Below are 22,214 nucleotides of genomic sequence, written 5' to 3'. Positions count from 1 at the left end.
TCTTATCTAGATAGATCTGTAGAGATAATAATATGCATCAAAAACCAAGCCATAGTAAGATGGGTGATCAATGAGAGCACATCGATGGTAACAAAAAAGGAAACCAATTACCCATAGAAGAATAAATTAATTAAAAGAAAAAAAATTTAAGTAGAAAGAAAAACCCGTAAATAGATCAAGGTCTGATTTTTGATCTCTAGGCGTGTACTTCAGTCAGGACTGATGGGGTACAATGCTCTGGCCCCCGAGTCTGTCCTTTGTACTCCCTCAGGGGCTCTCTGCTCTGCTCCCAGGTTTGCTCTGCTGCACACTTTTTGTGGTTTGCCTTGGTGCCTCGGGTTCAGTCTGGGCCAGTCCCGATACTGAGTCCCCAGTGTTGCCCCTCTTAGGGCCCGGGGCCATCAAGGGACGTGTCTCGTGGTGGGATCAGCCATGTTGTCCACTCTGTCCATTGGCTGTTCAGAGCGGGATATCATCCTCCAGGCCTGGTGGGTCAGGATGTGCTCCACTCTCTCTTCCTCCCCCTAAATGCTCCCATTTGCTCTGATCAGAAATCTCCCTCTCCCTTAGCTGCAGCTTCATTGCTGTCCTCTCAAGTAGATTCTTCTGGGGGAAGGGACAGTTGTCCACGTAGCTGGCATGGGGGCTGAGCCCTCATGCCCCTCCACTGGCTCCCCACTCCTTGCCAACAAGCTGTATTCATCTGGCACTGGCTTTAAATCTGGTCCTTCTTTCCCTGTGGAGCCACAAAAAATACCCTTCCTTTGAGTGGTCAGTTTCCTATTCCCCTGTCACATATCCTTCCCCCCACTTTCCTCCACCCCCCTTTGTGGTTGGCTACCCTATGTACCACTGGATTTGGTCTGGCACCTGCCATACTACCTGGATCTTACCCCTAGAGTGTTTGTATACTGCACCTGCCATACTACCTGGATCTTACCCCTAGAGTGTTTGTATACTACAGTAGCTTTTTTCCTGTGCCCCTTTTGCATTTACCTTTCTGTTCTTTCATATCTATATATATATATATAAACTTACCTCGGTGGATTCATGTTATACTTGTCCTTTTGTGCTTGGCTTGCTTCGCTTAGCATTATTTCCTGTGCCCCTTTTGCATTTACCTTTCTGTTCTTTCATATCTCTATCTATCTATCTATCTATCTATCTATCTATCTATCTATCTATCTATCTATCTATCTATAAACTTACCTCGGTGGATTCATGTTATACTTGTCCTTTTGTGCTTGGCTTGCTTCGCTTAGCATTATTTCCTCCAGTTCTTCCCATGCGGCGATATGCTTCATGCGTTCATCGCTGCTTTTTAGTGATGCATAGTACTCCATGTATGTACCACAATTTTTAATCCACTTGTCTGTTGATGGAAATTTGGGTTGCTTCCAACTCCTTGCGATTGTGAACTGTGCCGCAATGAACATTGGAGCACAGATGTCTGGCTGTGGTTTGTTTCTTGCCTCTTCTGGGTAGATGCCCAGTAGGGGGATTGTTGGGTCATATGGTAACTCAATTTCCATCTGTTTGAGAATTCGCCAAATCGATTTCCATAGTGGCTATACATATCTACAGGTCCATCAGCAGTGGATGAGAGTTCCTGTCTCGCCACAGCCCCTCCAACAGTTACTTTCTGATTTTTTTGAATTGGACTGTCTCTGAGGGAGTTAAGTGGTATCTCATTTGCATTTCTCTTATGGCAGCCATTATCTTGTACTTCATTTTCATGACTTTGTACTTGTTATCGTGAGAGACCAATCCTTCAAGAAGAACCTCATGCTTCACAGAGGATCAGCTCTAAAGAGAAAGAACAACCTTTCATGAGATGGATGGACAGAGTGGCTGCAATAGAGGCTCGAACATAACCACAAATAAGAGGCCACAGCACAGGGCAGTGTCTTTGTTCTGTTGTTCAGAGAGTCGCTATGAGGTGAAACCGTCTTGACTCCTACAGACGACAACTCCACGTGTCTGTTATTTTATTCAGGTTAGCTCCTAGAAAGCAGTGGGATGCCTGGAGGGTGGTGACATCACAGGATTACATCACCATAGAGTCCCTTGCTATTCTTCCTATTCTGTATGTTTGTTTATGTTTTAATCACTGCCTGGCCTTATTGTATTAGCCTGGGTACTTTAGAGAAACAATCCACAGAACTCATGTATAAGAGAGAGTTTTATATAAAGGTTAAATGTACATCAAAAAAACATCCCAACCAAGTGCTGCCCAAGACCACAAGTCCAACATTAACCCATTGACCCATATGCCCAACACCAATACACAAAGTCCTTCTCCATCTCAAAAAACAGACGCAGTGATGCCGACTTCAGGAGGAAAGCCATGTCAGTGAACGTGTAAGCATCTCAGCACTGGCAGGGGTCTCCACACGGCAGCTCCAGCACCCAGGGCTGGATCAGGGTAGGTCATGTGGCTTCTCCTTGAGGATGTCATGTAGGAAGTCAGCCTTGCCAGCTGAAGCAGGGAATTGGTTAAGGCAGCTGCACCCTGGTGCAACCACCACAAAGCATGAAACCCGAGAACTAGAAAGGCGAGGCTCTCTGAGCCATTTATCCCTCTGCCTTTCAATTAGCCCACATGTGTTTATCGAACAGCTTAGCACAATAAACTAACTACCTCACTTATCTATCAGTGTAGGAAGCAAGGTATTTCATAATTTAACATAATAGAAATGCCACAATCTTTAAAGCATTGATTTTCAAGCCCTGTAGCATAGTATCTTGCTGTAATATGTTAAAGAATCTCATTTTAAATGGATAAAAGGAAAAGAAAAAGAAATTGCTTTGATTTACACTGTCATTGGTTTACATGTAAATCAAAATCATCCATAGGTCATAAAGAAAAGAAAGCTAAAAATGTAATCTAAATATTAATATTTATTTTCTTTCAGCAATGTAAGTCATATGTATATGTAAATCCTCTATTTGCTTTCATATATGCACATGTGTTTTTTAACTCCAGCACTTGTCATGTTCAATTTTTCATAAATAAAATATTTTGTAATTATACATATGCTTATTAGCATGAAAAACAAATATTCATAAATAAGTGACCTCTTGCATTTTTTTTAGTATATGACAACATATGTAGGTAATCATTTTAAAGAATAAGAAAACTTGCTGTACAGTGTACTATTTTTTGAGGCCTTCTTTTGTGTGTGTGTGTGTGTGTGTGTGTGTGTTATGTGCTTTGAGGTCTTCCATTTCTGCCCCTTTTTTGTTTTCTACCCTTTCAAGCTGATAAGTGGCATTTGCACCATCTGTCATCTGTGACTGCTTACCCTCCTTTGCTTCATAATCCCCAGGCCTCAGTGTGCAAAGAGGCTTACCAAAGTGAACAAAGTACAAGTTCAGAGTACAAAGCTATGATGTGCTAAAAATGACTCTGAGTTATTAAGTTGGTGCACTGAGAAGGAAATAACAAACTTAAACTACAAGCAAAACTGCCCTTGGTTCTTGCTGGTAACGATCAAGAGTTTTCTAAAGCTTCTTGGTCTCTGTGGGGCACCTGTCACACTTTCTTGCTAGTTTAGACCATTAGGAACTTCTTGATGGATGGGTTGACCATCGTGAAAATAATGACAATTTCTTAGTTCCCTCTTGCATTGTAGGTATGGTACATGTGAGTCTATTCAGAGTTAATTCAGCAAAGCCATGGTGGCTTAGGGCCCTGCTAGCTTCTCCTCTCACTGTGTTGAGCTCCTTGGTAGGCAGTTCTAACCCCAAACAGCATGTGCTCCTATCTGGAAGGATTTCTCTTCGAGAGGCGCAGAGCCAATCGCTTGAAATGTGTGCTCCAAATAATACATTTATTTTCCTGTCTGTTCAACCAAGGTTCTTTTTCGATCTTTTTCAAAACCTGGAAAAACACTGAGCCCCAAAGACAGTGAAATAGCAAGGGCAGGGCTCATAGTTCTTAAAGTAAATTCTTAACAGTTTCTCAGAAAGACAAAGGAAGAAAACTTTGGCATGTGTTACAAGTTATGCCCTGTATTCAACATATAGCCCTTCAGCATCAACTCACACAGACTGCAGAGCCAGTATTCAAAAGACAAAAACAAGCAAAAGCCCACTGCCACCAATAGATCCCAGTTCATAGGAACCCTACATAGAACAGAGTGCACTATTCCTTAGGGTTTCTGAGACTCTGTCTGTACGACAGTAGACAATCTCTTTCTCCCAAGGAGCAGCCGGTGGGTTTGAACCACTAACCTTGAGGTTAGTAGTCAAATGCCTAACCTATAGTGGCTTTCAGGGCTTCACTATAAAGAAAAAGCAAACCTACAACCCTAAATTAAAAGGACTGAACATTTTTGTTTTATTTTTATTTTCTTTGATGGATTATTTATGAGGCATTACTGTACCAAAATTATATGTAATTTTGTCTGTATTTATCTTCATATTTTCACCCACGACATTGATATCAGAATGAAGATCTTTTTGAAGTGACTAAGATATTATTTTTCCCTTCAATCTAAAGGCACTAGTCAAATGAAAGGGAGCCTGGGTGGCATGGAGGTTATGCCTTCGGCTGCCAATGGCAAGGTCAGCAGATGAGAGAAAGATGAGGCTGTCTGCTCCCATGAAGACTTACAGCCTCGGAAACCCACAGGAGCAGGCCTACTCTATCCTATGGGGTTCATGATGAGTGTTTTTGTTTTATTTTAAAATCAAATAAGTAGCACACATGAGAGCTTTGCCATCTCCACGGCGCTATTCAGAGAGCATGCACTAGCTGTGTTATTTAAGGTCATTAAATATCAGACTCCTGTAGTTATTGTAGCTTAAACTTTCATTTTCTCCACTCCCTCCCTCCCTCCTTTAATAGCTGCCAAAATGCATTTATGAACTCTTTCCATACCATCTCTCTTTTATTCATAATATCAGAATTGAATATTAGTGATCTAGTCATTAGAATAAGACACACCCCCAAAGAGATGGATTGGCATGACAGCCACAACAGGGGATTCGAACACACCAATGATCACGAAGATGGTACCGGACCAGGCCAGATTCTTTCTTTTATACATACGATTGTCAGAAGCAGAAGCCCACTCAATGGCAGCAGTAACAGCAAACATATTAATGGGGACAACAGAAGATAGCGCCTGACTGGTGTCCTCTTCAATGTTTGTGAAGCTTCAGATGTTCAAATGCATAGCCTTCACCATCAGAAAACTATCCATTTGAGAAATTGAGTAACGTGTTAATTCAATCTCTTTTTCAAATAGACCCGACAGTGGTTTGCTATATTTTAAATCCTGTAGCAATTTTCTGTTGTTGCTAATTGTGTTTCTTCATTTTCAAAGAGTTTAATCTGCTTCGACTTTTGTAGAAGACTGCTGGACACCGAGGATGAGCTCTGTGACATCGAGGCCGATGCCGTCCCGCTGGAGGTCCGCGACTGGCTGGCTTCTACCTTTACTCGGAAAATGGGGATGGCCAAAAGGAAACCAGAGGAGAAGCCGAGGTTCCGGAGCATCGTGCACGCTGTCCAGGCAGGGATTTTTGTGGAAAGGTAAGTGACATTGCTGATGCCATAGGCCACTGGACTTTGAAAAGCAGCAAATCAATTTGCGATATTAATGTATGGAGAGACCTATATTTTACTTCCTTATGGAAACTCCAAACATAGATATATGTAGAGTGCAATGGTTTTTGATAAATTCACCTGCAACGAAAATCCATGATTGTGATGGACAACAGAAAAGTGGGTGAAGGGAGACAGTGGTCAGTGTAAGAAAGACATGGGGAAAAGACATTTTATAAATTATCCAGGGTTCATGGGGGAGTGGGGGAGGGGGAAAATGAGGAGCTGATGTCAAGGGCTCAAGTAGAAAGAAAATGTTCTGAAAATGATGATGGCAACATATGTACAAATGTGCTTGGCACAATGGATGTCTATATGAATTGTGATAAGAGCTGTAAGAGCCCCCAATAAAACGATTTTAAAAAAAAACAACTTCTTCTGACTTACCATTTTTTTAATCAACATAACAACTGATAGCAAAAGGCTTTTGAATGAGCATTCTTCTCCAATGAACTTTTCAAGAGTAAATAACTGTTTAAAAATCATTCAAATAAATTCAAATGACATCTAATTATTTTCATCCGAATAGAAGGCATTACCTCATAAAATACTAGGAAGTCTACACTGGATTGCTGATTACATTTGTGTAGAAATGAGAAGATCTTTTTCTTAGCTGACAATAATACCCTTTTGTGATTCTTCTACTCTGCTTTCTTCCTGTCCACCTTCCAAGGAGCGTCTTAGAATTTCCTGTCATTGGAGCAAGTACTGAGTCAAACATCAGTTTCTGTGGCGGAAGCCCATATTAAGATGACCCAATCTTGTATTTTTTTAAAATTCTTAAGAACAGGGGATATCATTAGGTTTTGTAAATAAGATGTTTCAAAGCAAAGTACCAAAAACCAGTAAGACCTGATATGACCATGTTATGTCTGTCCATGGTGACACAGAGATATTAAAATCATTTGCATTAAAACATGACATTAAGTTAAATGCAAAAAGATCGTTTCAATATTTTGAAACTAATGAAGTTGAGAAACAAATCATTTTAATGTTCTTAATAGCCACCACATATGTTGTTCATACTCTGACATCTCAAATCATTATCTTTAATAAATAGTATGAACTTTAATTTCCCTCTGCTAAACAGATAATGGAAAGCACACGTGGGTTTCTAAGAGATATACACAAGAATGCATTGCAAGAAGTAATTCATGTAAATGTAAAGATGTGTCAAAATCACAGCACACGATCTTCAGTTTGTTTTTGTGTATCACTCCAAATTGCATCCACTGAGTTATTATGAAAATGACTTAAAATATTATCCTCATATTAAATACTCTCATCATTTTGTGATAGGACTTCACCCCATTCGTACATTAACCATAACTCAAATCTGTTAAGTGGGGTCGAGGTCTAAGATGAGCAGGAAAGACAAGGTAGAACAGGGAAGAAATAATTGCTATAGCAATTTTTTTGAAGGAGATTTAGGTAAGAGTGTGACCACCCCCAAACCCAGTGCTATTGGGATGAAGATCCCAGTTCATCTTGATCCATTTCTGAGGCTATAAATCTTCATAGGAGCAGATAGCCTCTTTCTCCCATAGAGTGCCATACTCTGCCATCAGAAATATTAAATCTATAGAAGTAGACTTCTAGCAAGGTTTCCCCTCCTTCATTTGCCCTCGCCAAACAAATCATTCTACAGTGATGCTTTAAAATGTAAGGTAGTTTCATCATTCCTAAGCTAAAACCATGTGATAGTTTCCCAGTTCTTTTCACATGAAAGTCAACTTGGTATTGTGAACTTGTCTGATTCGGTCCCTTTGTATCTGCCAGCCTCAACCAAGGTGACCGGCATACTTGACTGACCTCCACTTACACTAACCTGATGCAAAACACGATTTGTTTTGCTACATCACACTGCCTTCTGTGCCTAGCAGACAGCTAAATGAATGCTTCTTAATAAAAAAAAAAAAAGTTATTCGATGAATAGCACCAAAATCGTCCCGCTTTGGGGCCAATACTTCTGCTTTTTCCTTTTTCAAGAATAACTGTCCCTACCCTTCAACCTGCATTGCCCCTTTTTAATCCTTCCAAGACATTCCCTGATCAGCTTATAGACCAGAAGTTTTCAAACTTCCTCATGCCACGAGCCTTTCATACAGTTCTTCATGTGGTGGTGACCCCCCAACCATAAACTTATTTTATTTGCTACTTCATAACTGTAATTTTGCTACTGTTATGAATCGGGTGACCCCTGTGAAAGGGTCTTTCAACCCCCAAAAGAGTCGCGACCCACAGGTTGAGAACTGCTGTATGTATACTGTTAACCCAGTATGTGTAGTGTTAACCTAGTAGTCGGTTAATCTCATATCCCTCATCCTTGATTGCAATCATATATTGTTTCTTATTTGTTATCTTTCTTCACCAAGGAGAGAAACCTAAAGACAGAAGAAACTATATTTTCCATTTTCCCCACTGAATAGTTTGATGCCCAGCATAGTGGCTAGGCATCAGAAGAGTGTTTTGTCAATGTTTTAATTTATATTTTATTATTATAATAAACATTAGAAAAAATAACCCATGAAAGTCCCAGTTATACTTTAATCATCCACAAGAATTCTGGAAATTCATTATTCTTTTTCAAACGCATGCAGTATATCCGCTATTCCCTGTGTGTGGTTGTTGTCTTCCATCGCACTTGTCCTGATGCCTAGCGACCCCATGTGACAGAACAGACTGTCCCCTGGGGTTTTCTTGGCTGTCATCTTTATGCACGCAAATTGCCAGGTCTTTCCCCTTGCAACCAGTGGGACCAAAGAGCTTTTTCCTTTCTTCCCTAGAGTGAGCTTTAAGTTAAGGTTTCTCTCAGGATCATCCGGACTCCATGATGAGTCATCCTAAGTTCCCATCCTAATATTCTATTTCTGGTGAGAGCAGTCGAAAGTTCTGAACTGACTCCAATTCTAAGAAACTCAGGAGCACTGGAAGTCTAAGTGAGCCTGGGAATCCCTAAAGAATGAAGGAATCGGTGCCAATGGTGTGATGGGAATAGTAACAAAAACAATAATAACGAATTTCATTAGCCAAGGGCTTGTTGTGTGCTAAGAATTTGTATCATTTGCTCTTCACACAAAAATTACAGATATATCTATCCCCATGTTACAGATTAGTGATATTCAATAGCTTTAAAAAGGGCACACAGCCCATGAGTAACTAACCTGTAATTCAAATCACAAATTCCCTTTATGGTGTATTGGCGTATGCATTCGGCCGCTAACCACAAGGCCCGCAGTTCAAAGCCACATGTTGTCCCTCTGGAAAAGGATGAGGGTTTCTACTCCTGTAAAGACTTACAGTCTCCGAACCCACAGGGACAGTTCTACCTTGTCCTACAGGGTCACGACGAGGCAGAATTGACTCTGTGGCAGCAAGGGCTGTAATATATGGATATAGATGATATAGATATAGATTAGATAGATGATATAGATATAGATATACTATGATACTGCAAAAGCACCCCAGGGGCACAGTGGTTGAGCACTCAACTGCAAACGAAAGCATGAAAGGTTCGAATTCACCGGCTGCTCCACAGGAGGGAGAGATGGCAGTCTGCTTCCATAATGATTCCACCTGTGGAAACTCGAAGCGGCAGCTCTGCTCTGTCCCGAAGGGTCACTACGAGTGGTAATCAACTGAACAATGAACATAAAGACGACCACGGTGCCTTTCTGTACCATAGAACCAAGCTGCTTTTATTTAATTTTTTAAAATCACATTTCTGGTTAATTAATATATACACATATGTCATTCTTTTCTTTTTCCTCTAAATTCATTTTCAGTAATGATGATTAGGGAGGTAGATTTAAAAGATATATTTGTTCCCTAAAAACCATTGCTAACAGTAATTAATTTTCAGATGTTTTGTGCTGTGATTAGGAGTTTTCTTGACCCCAACAAATTAGAAAAATCACTTTAATAATAATTTTTTATTTATAAATGCCTCTGGAATTATCTAATGTAGGTAGAGATCTAATACTTTTAATATACTTGATCACTAACTTCTAGGTCATTTAAAGTAAACATAAAATGGGAGGCACTTTAATAGAAAGTATAGAATGCAGATTTAATTAAGCACGAAGTTTCAATTATTAGCTTCTAATGTGATTTACTTGGTTTTCATTATCTTAAAAAAATAGCTTTCACTAAGAAAGTGAGAAATGTGTGTCATTATTTTTAATATGAGGATTAATAAATAAAAAGACCTGTATTTCTCATATTTTGAGTAAAAATACAGAATAGTTTCCATATTAAAGAATTTTAATATGATCCCCCAATATAAATTAATGACACAATAATTAAATCATGGTTAAGTCCACGAATTTGGGGGAGAGAAGTTAATAGCAATATGTTTAAGATTGCAGCTTTCTTGGGAGTAATTTATTATAACAATTCAGTGAATTCCTTCTTTCTAGAACTTAGTGGAAGAACCATGAATCCTTCCGACTCCTAAGTAGAAATGTTTTTCTCTTTCAACCACCAGGGGCTCACCTTGATTCTCTTCCCTCAGAAAGCCAGGGAGGGAGCTCTTACATGTGGCTTACGTCATCGGGGCTGCCCACATGAAGATGGGAAATTTAGATTAATTATTATTTTGGTTATTGATGCTATTACAGAAAACTTTGTTTTTTCTATATAACTTTATAAAATCTGAATAAGTTTGAACATATTTTATTATATAGCCTCAAAACTTAAAAAATAAACAACATTTGTCATCTAGAGGCAAAGAAGGATCAGAAAGCATTATCTTGGTGATAGAATCAACACCAGAGATCACATACTAGAAATTTGGAAGACCAATATCTTATTCTTCACAAAAGATTTTTGTAAACAACATGCATAGGGACTATACTTGTGGACCTTACCGAATGGAATATATAGGAATTAGATAGATCATATTTGTTTAAAGAGACAATAGACAAGCTCAATATCCTCAAGCAGAAGAAGGTCAGAAACTAGGTACAAAACAGACCAACAACTGCTCATGTGCACGTTTCAGTTGAAGCAGAAGAAAATGAAACTGAGCAGAGGAGAACGAAAGAAACTTGACTACATGCCGCTTGAATGGAGAGACGAGCTCAAGAATTGATCTGATGCATCAAACACTGACAATCAAAGACCAGCAAAGTTGGGAGATGATGATAAGGACATCATAAATGATGACAGCAAGAGGTCATTTTAAAAGGTAGGAACAAACGGAAAGGCCAAAATGGAGCAAGAGGAGACTCAGAAACGTGCTCTTCAATATGGAGTAGGTCAAATGAATGCAAGGAAGGACAACATTAAGGAGTCGGGGAGATTTCAGAGCTGGCTCACGGAGACAGAGGACTGTAATGAAATGTGCAAAGACCTGAAAACCAAAAAGATACATGTTGGTATCTTTTTCAAGGTGACGGAACTGAAGAAACAGTCAACAGTCAAGTTTCAATAGTGAAGGGTTCGGTGAGAAAATGATTAAAGACATAGAAAAATAAAGTCAAGATAGAATGCATACAAAGAGTCACTTTACCAAAAAGAAACTGGGCATTCGAAAATTTCAGGAGGCAGCATATGATCAACAATTGATGGTATTCAAGGAAGATGTCTAAGCCACACTAAAGGAACCGGGCGAATAAAAGGGCCCAAGATTCATGGGATACCAATTGAAATGTTGGAATGCGTGGAGGCAATGCTGGAAACAGTCACATGTCCACACTAAGAAATTTGGAAGACCGTTACCTGGCTAATCAACTGAAAGAGATTCGTATTAATGACCATTCCAAAGAAAGGTGATCCAGCAGAATGTGAAAGTGATTGAACACTGTCGTTAATATCTTAATAAGTAAAATTTTGTGGAAGATAATTGAAAACAATTGTAGCACCACAACAATCAGGAACGGCCAGAAATCCAAGCCACATTCAGAGGAAGATTTGGTATGACGGATATTATTGCTGATGTCAAAGAAGATCTGAACAGTGTTTACTTGGGCTTGCTTGACTATGCAAAGGCATTCCACAGTGTACATTATAACACATTATGTTAACTTTGCTAAGAATAAGAAATCCAGAACATAATTATACAGATGTGAAACCTGCACAGAGACCAAGAGCAAGGAGAGGCTATGTGGTTCAAAATGAGGACAGATGGGAGTCAGGTGTGTATCCTTCCACCACACGATTCACTCTGTAAACTGAGCAAATAATCTGCGAAGTTGGGATATATCAGGAAGAATAGTGCCATCAGGACTGGAGGAAGACACATGTATAACTGAAATACACAGGTTACATTATTGAACAGGAAGAGGACTTGAAGGACTTACCAAAGATGATCAAAGCCTTGTTCCTTTTCTGTGTAAATTCCACCCCGACACCATACTAAACAGAACAAATTTTCTTTTTGTCAAAGATTTCAATTTACATGAATCCATAACCAATGTCCATGGAGACAATAGTTAAGAAGGGAAATGATGAGGCATGTCTGTTGGAAAAGACCTTCTTAAATGGTTCCAAAGCAACACGCCACTCTGAGGAGTCAAGTTCGTCTCCACCAGGCAACACCAACCTGACGCACAGCCACCATGGGCACGCGGTGCAGGACCAGGCAGGGCTTCGTTCTGCTGTAGGTGGGGTCACTGTGCATTGGAATTGACACCACAAATCAACAACGGAACAAGTGATTTTTATTAATATTGTCTCAATTTTTTAAAAATCCGTAGCAGATTATGGCCTTCATCTTCCAGAATGTCACAATGTTTGGGCACATAAATGAACATAAAGAAGGCCGTGCTGCACTGGACAGTATGCATGTTAGAACGTGCTGTCACTATGCAGACTGTAATCCATCTTTTTAGAAAGTGAAGTTAAGAGAAAGATAGCTTTATCTAGAAATTACAATCACAGTGACTTTGTCTGTGAAGAGACAAAATCCTATTAATATTATTCACATGAGTTGTCACCGTGCTCCTCATTGTTGGTATAAAAGGAGTTTAAAACTGCATAAAAATACAAATGAGCCAGAAGTGATTTTTTTCCTGATATTTAAGACATTGCTGGAAACTTTGGGTGAATGATTTTTATATATACATTTCTTTTTTTCTCTTTTAGGATGTACAGAAAGACCTCCTCCATGATTGATTTGTCATATCCGGCAGCTGTTATAGTAACATTAAAGGTGAAGTAGCTTCGCTTATTTGATCTTCTTAAATAGACATCATCATCATTTTAAAAATTCTTCTTAACTTGGCTGGGAGAAAAAGAGCATCGTTCTTTACTGTAGACTATAGATTTAAATACTAAAATATATGCAACATGTAATATGCTTGAAATCATTACTCATCGGACATGTAAATGAGGATTTATTTACACTAACAAATAATTATCAATGTCTATGGGTGTGCTTGTCTGTGTATCATGTTTACTTTCTTCCTGTTTATTGCTCACACTTTATTTAGATTGACCTTGAATTCAACTCTGAGATGGCATTTGTACATATTAGAATCTATGTACTAAGATTAACAAAATATGTCTTACTCTGTGTTATGTTTCACAAATAAAAGGGAAATATAAAAATCAATAAAATTAAAGTGAAAAATAATGTACTTTTTCTTTAATGATATAAATATATGAACATTACATAAATACATATGATATATGTATATTTATGGAAATATAAATAATTATAAACATTAAAGTCTATATATTCACCATTAGTGAAATTCCAAACAGTGAAAAACGACTCACAGCAGCCCTCGGGGAACAGGGTCGCCCTGCCCTGTTAGCGTCCAAGACTGTTATCTTGACAGGAGTAGAAAGTCCCATCTTTCTACCGTGAGTGTTCGGTGGTTTCAAACCACTGGTGTTGTGGATCACAGTCAAATGGGTAACCACTACGCTATCAGAGCTCCTTAATGAACACATATTTATGTATTTATAAATGCAAAATTATATTTTATAATATAAAACATGTCATTTAATGCTATAGTTAAATGTTTTAGTCAAATATTATTAAACTACAAAACTAATCAGGAATACTTCTGTTTAGAATTTTAGACCTGAGAAAATATTAAAATAAGCTACAATTAAGAAAGGAAACAAAGGAACATGCGTGTCTTTGGCCCCTGGCTTCTCCTGTGCCTTTCCTGTTTTAAGAGACCCAGTAAACCAAAGTCAAACTCACACCCATCGAATGAATCAATGCCTACTCATAGCGCCCCTCTATAGGACAGCAGAACTTCCCTGCGAGTTTCTCAAACGGCAACTAATTCCAGGAGTAGGAAGCTTTGTCTGTCTCCCAATAGCCTCGTTCTATGTGCTAGAAGTACCTGGAGTGCACACTCTGAACAGGTTAAAGTTGTCTGCTCCCTTTTAAATCTTTCCTTGGTGTGTCAGTGTGTGCATTGTTACTCGATATTATTTCTACAGGCATTTTTTTAGGCTCATTATTCTAAATTCTTTATTTCTTTCTAGCACTTGATTTGGATGAAGGAATAGTACTTTATCTCCTATAGTAACTTCATAATGATTTTTCTGTATTAACTAAGAAGTTAAAGGATACTAGGAAAAAGAGACCTATGGGTGGTTTATTTCTGATTTACTGTATGTTGCTGTTTTAAATTTGTATTCATTTCTTCTTTTATTTATAGTTACTTGTCATTTTGAACACCCTCTTTGCATATTTATCGTCTGTTGCATATTAGCTTTTATCACTATTAATTTTAAAGCATAATTCACTTTTGCTTGGGTGCTTTTTATGTTTATGCTCCTAAAGTAACAATAGATACAAGTACATAACTGAAATGTGATGTTGTAGGTTACTTATTACTTATTGGTTCTTGAGACATTTCACTTTCCCTATATATTTCTCAATTATGAACTTTTTTTAATGCTTGCGTTAAGATCAACTATCATAATGCTTCAGAATGAGAAAGTGCATTCTTTTTCCAAAAATGTGTTATAGTAACAACACACGAACCAAAAAGGTTAAGGGAGAAAATGCCACTAAGAAAACAATCTTTTGGTTAAATAATAATTCTCATTTCTTGGACTACCTCCTCATCTTCTGTGTGTTTTCAGTCTGACAAGGGATAAGCCAAGAATCTGCACTCATTTTCAAATGTAAATCATCATTTTTTAATAAGAATTCCCAAGAAATAGAGAATAACCTTTTACCCAGTGAGAAAACCCTAGGTGGAACCGTAAATAGCATCGTGTACTTACTCTTCTGGGTTAGTTTTGGAATCTGATAAAAGATCTATTGGCCTCCTTTTAGCTTTGAGAGTAATAAGCGGCCTAATGGAACTTTTATCGATTTTTCATTCCCAAACAGAGAAAACAAGTGTTTAGAGTTCAAGTGAGGATTAAATGACAGGAATATGCCAAAGCCACGCAAGCAAAGCAAAGCAAAACAAAATTTCACTTGGTATTTCCAAATAATTAAAATGAGAGTTGACATTATTATTTTCAAGAAATAACTTTGAAAAGGGCCTGAGTATGGCTTATCAGATGTTTGATTTTGTTTCAGCAGGTTACAGCACAGCCTCTATGGCGGTGGTTCCCAACCCTCCTAATGCCACGACCCTTTAGTCCAGTTCCTCATGTTGTGATGACCCCCCAAGCATCAAATTATTTTCGTTGTTACTTCATCACTATAATTTTGCTACTGTTATGAATTGGGCGACCTCTGTGAAAGGGTTGTTAGACTCCCAAGGGGGTCGCGACCCACAGGTTGAGAACCGCTGCTCTATAACAATGTGCTAAATGGATCAAATTCTAAGCAATGCCCATTCAAATATCATTAAAGCATAACTTTAAAGATGTCTATCTATTGCTCAAATCTAAACCTACTGTGTTTGTAAACAGTAGGCCTTCTTTGCTAACATGTTCTGATAATTGTTAGACATGCCTCCTTGAATTCAGATGTTTAAGTTTTCACTGATTTATTTAGCATTGGGACTTGAACTTCACATTAAGGCCTGCTTTAAAATATATAGGACTATTATTACTTGCTGCAGTCAAATTTGTAGATTCTGCTGCAAGTTTACCCTCTGAAATTAAAGTGCAGAAAAAAATCACAATGTAGCTACAGTGTCTAAATAGCTCTGCCCTTTGACCTGTACTTCACCTGTCAGGGATCATTGTCTAGGATACTTGGAAAGGTTCCAGCTGTCTTGCCTGCGTCCCTTGGGAAATTCCTGAAGCATCAAACTTCATATCCTCCTCTTCCATCAAAACACCCACTTCCTCTTTCTCACCAGCTGTCCCCAGAGGGAAGTGCACTAGAGTGAGCCAAGGTTGGAGGGAATAGTAATGTCATGTATACTCTACCTTGCATCTTAAAAGAGAACTATGACATTAAAGGTTTAAATCAATGGCTGACTTTTAAGGTGGACCTTCAAGGAATGTAGCAGATGGATAGGTGGACAAAAGATATGAAAGCCATTGTCCCTCTATCACTCAATGTACATCACCTGTGGGACTTCAAATGAAGCCGACTCTGGTAAATTACTGATGACACACATCTAGAGAGAAGTTAAGGATGAAAGCAGTATTATATTGTCAGGTTTGTTACACAGGTTTCATAACCTTGGGAGTGAGATGAACATCTTGCTGCTATAGTCTAGCGCAGAGCAAATGACCTCGCGTTGTGGAACCACAGGGAAAAAGAAAAAAACAAAAAGACCACTTCACACCAGACTCCAGTGAAATGTAGTTAGACTTGCTGAGTTGAAGTCTGATGTTCTGTGTGTACAATGATCTTCCCAATAATTTTTTTATAGAGAGAAACAGAAATAAATGATATCATCGCCTAAAACATTTACTTGTTTTATTTTACAGGATGTTGATAAATGGTCTTTTGATGTATTTGCCTTAAATGACGCAAGTGGAGAACACAGTTTGAAATTTATGATGTATGAACTGTTTACCAGATACGATCTTATCAACCGTTTCAAGGTCAGAAACATGGGACAAAAGTGGAGTGCTCTTAACATTGGTTATCTGAATAAGAATGAAAATGCACAGTTTAGAATGTTGTAGTTGGCTGACCACAAATCCAAGGGATATAATTTAGCCTGTGGTCTAGCCATTCTCCACAACTCCGTGATATATAAATATATCCACTTAGTTGCCATGAGACCATTACAACCTCATCCCAGCAAAATGCCAACTTCCCCCTCAGTCTTCCATAGAACCCTCATGTAGAGATAGAAAAGTATTTCAAAGAAATCTGACCCTTGGCTTTCCTAAAACAGAGAATGAGCTTTTATTGGCAGCTTTGCTGAAACTAAAATGGAAGTCTTTGTAATTAGCTTTTTCTAGAGCCACTTAATCCACAGATTTCTGAGCAGCCTGCAACTTGTGGCTTTCATCATGATTTAGGAGATGATGGCATATTGTGACACTCGAAGGTGTCATCTATTTTTAACCTCCTTGTATTACAGATAAAATAAACTAGGTTTCTGTCAATTATAATTAGAAATTTATACTACCGTTCTTACCAAATTGTGAAAGATGTAAAATTTTAAAGACTGTAGTATGAGTTAGACCGCTGTTTCATGTATCTTAATTAAACACTTGGGGTTACAATCCTTCTCAGGCGACCAACGAGGCTGATTGAAAGATAACATGGTCATGAAGTGGGCTTCTTATTTTAGAACAATTCATATTCAACTGAAAGAAATTATTGGCTGCATCTGCATTCAATTATGTGACCCATTCTGAGCACCCTGGTGTTTATGTTAATTTCATGCCAGTCTTTTGATCAAAATCTAATCCTAATTATTCCTTTCCACAGATACCTGTTCCTAGCCTAATTTCCTATGCAGAAGCTTTAGAAGTTGGCTACAGCAAGTACAAAAATCCATATCACAATTTAATTCACGCAGCTGATGTCACCCAAACTGTGCATTACATAATGCTTCATACAGGTATAATGGTAAGAAAGTCTTTGTAAACCTTGTATTCCTTTAAATTCCCATGGTCTCTTTAATGAAAGTGTTGATAAGAATATGTTATTGAATGTTTAAGGGTTGATAAGTTATGAATAATATCTTAGAGTAAAGATATTTTTGGAGACAAATCAAAAGATATTATACATTTTCCAAAATTTAGAATCTGGGAATATTCCCACAGGAGTCAGCCACACAAAGGTCATTAAGGAAAAGTCGTCAGAATGCACATTACTCTGCTCTTACCTCCCTCAGATGTACACAAAAGCTTGCTTGGTAGCCCTTTTCCTCTTTTATTGTCTCTATGAAATCATAAGAAATTGAGAAATTATTTGTTTGATATTTCTGGATTTTTGGCCCCCATATCTGTCTCTTCTTCTTTGTGTCTGAAAGAATCAATGAATTGGTGACTAAGTGGCCCAGCAAGGTAAACCCTGGGTGCCTGGGGAGGATTTTGAGATGGTCTAGAATTTCTATCATCTCCCAGGGCTTGGCTTGTCAGGTGGGAGGTGAAAGGGAACGAGAACCTCTTCCCGCTAAGGTTTCCAGCTTCGAGGTGGGTTCAGGGGAAGGTGGAAGAAATTTCCAATCCTAGGGCCTTCGTCTGTGCCAACCTAGACTGAGGCAATGCCATAAAATAAGCTTAATGGAATGTTCCACCAAATTCCCAAACCCACATTTTCTACCTCTTTAGATTTCAAGTCCTACCTTTTCTATGGGGCAGGGCCACTGGCACGCAGAGGTAGGTAACTAGCCCTGTGTTGGGGACTGTTCTGTACCACACATTCTGGATTCCTATTTAAGCAAGGTATCCTCCAGAGCATGGAACTTTGAAGATTCTAAAAGCAAGTATATCATTTTTCAATGTATTACATACAAGACTTTCTCATCCTGATTTACTTTGTCCTGTGTGTGCTCTACGATGTACAATATCTATTTTCTGTGAGTCCTTCAAGTAATACCCCAAGTGGTGACTGGAGAAATTGCCCATTCTTTGTCTAATTGCCAACTTGCGTTGAAGATCCCTCAATGCTTTGAACTCTCATCCAACGTAGTCCCCTTTCTAATTATCTATTGCTCCAAAACAGACCAACTCAAACCATGTTGGTTTAAAACACAGATTTGTTATCTCTCAAGGGTCTGTAGTTAGAAGACTCTCAAGCCCTTACTTGTCTCATGTGATTATCGCCAGTGAAGACGACTGCTTCAGTATTGCTTCTTTGTTCGATGGCTTCACATGGCTCTGCCTCTAGTGTCGCAGCATGAAGAAAAGTAAGAGAAGCAGGGAGGGAGCATAGTAAATAACTGAGAAGAAAATAAACTCTCTTCTCTCACTCGCCTTCAATATAATCTACCAGCTCCTTCCATCCTCTTAGCTCCAAGGTTGTACCCTTTCCTCCTCCCAGTTTCTCACCATCGAGCTCTAAACCCAACACTTCACTTTCCTGATCTTTGTGGGGTTTCTCCACTCTTTAGCCTTCATTCCACCCCATTGGAGTTGCATCTCCACAGGAACCAGCACATTTAATTGTGTTTGGATTGGCAGAGGGAGAGGAGAATTTAAATGATTCTTGTTCTACTAGAAGTTTTCCTGGCACACCAGGCTGGAAGTCTGGAATTTATTTCCCCACAGGCCAAAAATGAATTCAATAGGCATCCAGAGAATTTCTTGAATTCCCACCATCAACTCTATAGAAACATGAATTTTATGACAGGCTTACAAAATAATACAACTTGATTTAGAGTTAAGTCGTTTTGTGTTGAAGGCAAAAATCTCAAAAAAAACTTTCACAAAATGTCCCCCTTGTGAACTTCTGGAAAGCTTAACTCTCTTTCCTCTTTACCGTGTGGTTTTCCCACTTCGGAGGTCCGTGAGACTTTCACCTGCTCTTCACAGATTTGGTTGTGAATGGTCCCTGCCTCGTTGGAAGTTCCCTCACTCCCCTTTCAGGAGTCTGATTTGGCAATAGAAGGAAAGAAACACAGGAATCCAATCACAGTCGAAATGCAAACTTCCATAGATAAAAGACATCCAAAGAGCAGTCATTTTATGAAAGCAGTATAGTCCTTCCCCAGGTTATGAACAAAAACCTGTTCCTAACTATGTCTTTAAGAATTGATAGAAAAAAAAAAAAAAAGAATTGATAGGTTTCGGGAATCAGACAGGTGGTCATTCTTAGCCTTCTGCCTTGAGCAGAAGAAAGGGAGACCTGTGGCCGAGTAGTTAGGCGCTGAGCTGCCAATGCAGTGCAAAACCTCCTGGAAACACCCTTGGAAGCCACAGGGACAGCCGTGTCCTGTCCTGTAGGGTCACCGGGAGTCAGTACAGGAATAATGCTCCTGGCAGTGAGGTGTTTTGTTCAGTAGAAGAAAAGCCTGGAAACTTTTTTGTGAATGCCATAAAAACTGCACATACAGCAAGCAAAAGTGGTAAGAGAAAAATGGTTGGGACAGGGGTTGGTTCAATCCTTTCAGGATAAGGACAGCTTGACATAACATTATCAGAGTCCATAAGGGGACATTCCTAATGTCAGACTGGAGGACTTGCCCTTTTTTATACCTATTTATCGTTCATGTATGTGTGAGTGTGCATACATGCCCACAATATACACACACACACACACATACACACACACACACTTTCAAGCCGTTTGGCTTAATCAAACATCACTGTCGCAGCTGTTTCCTGGACTGTGTGCGTCCACTTGGTTTGATGTGCCTAACAGGAGGGTGAAACATGAAATGCCTCCTGACAGCTGCCAAGGCTGTCACGTTTGTTCAAGTAGCTTTAGCATCTTCCTGAGGAGAGCTGCTTGCGTTTGGTTTTCTATAGCCTCTCTCCTGAATCTGATAGCAAGGTAGCTCTCATTTCAAGTGTTTGGCATGTCCCCATTCCTACATCCAGTGACTTGAAAATGTTTAATCAAAAATGAACTATGTAAGTGTTTGTGTAACATAGGAAATGAAATGATGAAGCCTCCGCAAAACAAGATGTCCCGGAGAAGCAAGTGCCTAGTTCAGCACCGGATCTGAGAAGATGTGCTTTGGTGATGAAAGGCATTCAGAGGAGGGATGCCATCGTTGGGGGAGGCAACCAGGCTTTCATCTCTTTCAGATACCTTTCTGCTTCTGTACTTGATTTGCTCTCCTTGCCACAAGTGTAAAAGGAGCCATAAAGAAGCCACTGAAGCTGACCTCCCTTTTCAGTTTTTGTACCCTTCTCTCCTGAAGGTGACCTTGAAGGCATGAGGGTGTTTGTTATGTACATAGATGAAGAGAAGAGCAACAGAAAGGAGTATTATTCCTGTACTGAAAACCCAAGAGGAGTTTACCCTCAGCCACCACATGAAGGACTCTTACTTCAGATTGCAACCAGCCAGTCGCTGGAAGACTGGGGAAATCTGGCACAGCCTGGCTGCCGCTCAGAAAGTTGAAGTTGTTAGGAAAGATCATGGTCGCGTTCCGAGTGGGCCATAAGTTATCAAAGGTAGGCTTAGTTTGGAAGCTTCCTTCTGATTTCATTCACCCTTCAGTAACAATATTCTGTGTGCTCCCTAGACATCGGATTATTTTGGCCTTTGCAAAATCCATCTGGTGAGAAAATGTTAATATCTTGGGGGATCTGGAAAATACATTTAAATGAAAGAGAATAATGAGGAATTTCATGATGGATGATGAAAGGAAAGGCAAAATGAATTTACAACAATATCGGCTGCTTTGCCAAGACTAGGTACCATGCTAACTTGACAGCTTTTGGAAAATTATTTTAACAAACTTTTCTCTAAACGAAACAAAGCTCTGGTAGGTGAGTGTTACTGCTTGTGATGTACATGAATATAGTGAAACAGCACGAAGAAAAATATGTTGTTCCTTTTCCCCAAACTCAGGGTCTTTTCTTACCTGTCTGGTCCAATATGGAGAAGACTGGCTGAGGTTGGTGTTTGGCTGGCGGCCCTGGTGCTTCAGGATGGTCCTCGCAGTGTGACACTTATGGATGTCTCAAAGCTACTTGACACTGTCAGGGTGTCCCTGCAATCTGTCACCAGAAAGTTGTCCTGAAGACCATTGCCTGAAAGGATTGTGACGAAACCATTAGCTTTCCACGCGTTGGTGTCCTAAGTGGACTGTCAAGCCAGGACGGACGTAGGGGATGCAGAAAAGCATATTATCTCCTGCGTGTGTCTCTTTTACCATTTGATGAACTCACCATTTTTTCCCACGGCGACGGTGATGAGCACTGACTCAAACCTCTTGCGAAAGAGAAAATGCTGCATTGAGCGCTGTGGACCCATCCGAATGTCTCTTTGAACATGAAATCATCCCAGCGCCTTGGATAGAAAACCCTGGCGTCTGAGGGTGCCTGGCACTGGCTAATGCTCTCTACACTAAGAGCAGAAGATGAAGAAATGGCTTCATGCCTATTTACTTTGGGATTTGCAGCCCACTGACTAGACTCAGAAATTGTCGCCCACATTCTGGAATGACTCCATTTTTTCTCAAATCTATCTACAGAAGATTTACTACTTTGTTTCTATTCTATAAACTTTATGGACACACTGCTCTTAAAAATGTTTTCTGCTAGAAGGACATTGGGCCTCCACTCAAGTACTCCCTCAACACAAGAATACTTTCTTCTAGTAAATTGGCATTCTATGATGCTCACCTTCCCGACA

The 22,214-nt window shown here is 39.3% G+C and overlaps 1 protein-coding gene across 1 annotated transcript in view; it reads left to right on the top strand.

Moving 5' to 3' along the window:
• The window catches only part of PDE1A (phosphodiesterase 1A), a 299,823-nt gene that overhangs the window by 203,547 nt on the left and 74,062 nt on the right, over positions 1 to 22,214 (top strand). The window contains exons 3-6 of the mRNA XM_045296276.1: positions 5,360 to 5,542; positions 12,701 to 12,767; positions 16,430 to 16,546; positions 17,388 to 17,528. Coding sequence (XP_045152211.1) covers positions 5,360 to 5,542; positions 12,701 to 12,767; positions 16,430 to 16,546; positions 17,388 to 17,528 — 508 coding nt within the window. The remainder of the gene's footprint in view (positions 1 to 5,359; positions 5,543 to 12,700; positions 12,768 to 16,429; positions 16,547 to 17,387; positions 17,529 to 22,214) is intronic.

Source organism: Echinops telfairi, unplaced genomic scaffold (assembly GCF_000313985.2).
Source record: "Echinops telfairi isolate 266 unplaced genomic scaffold, ASM31398v2 ScPeMD7_3;HRSCAF=10, whole genome shotgun sequence".
In the NCBI taxonomy this organism is placed as follows: Eukaryota; Metazoa; Chordata; class Mammalia; order Afrosoricida; family Tenrecidae; genus Echinops; species Echinops telfairi.
This window is presented reverse-complemented; position numbering and strand designations above follow the sequence as displayed.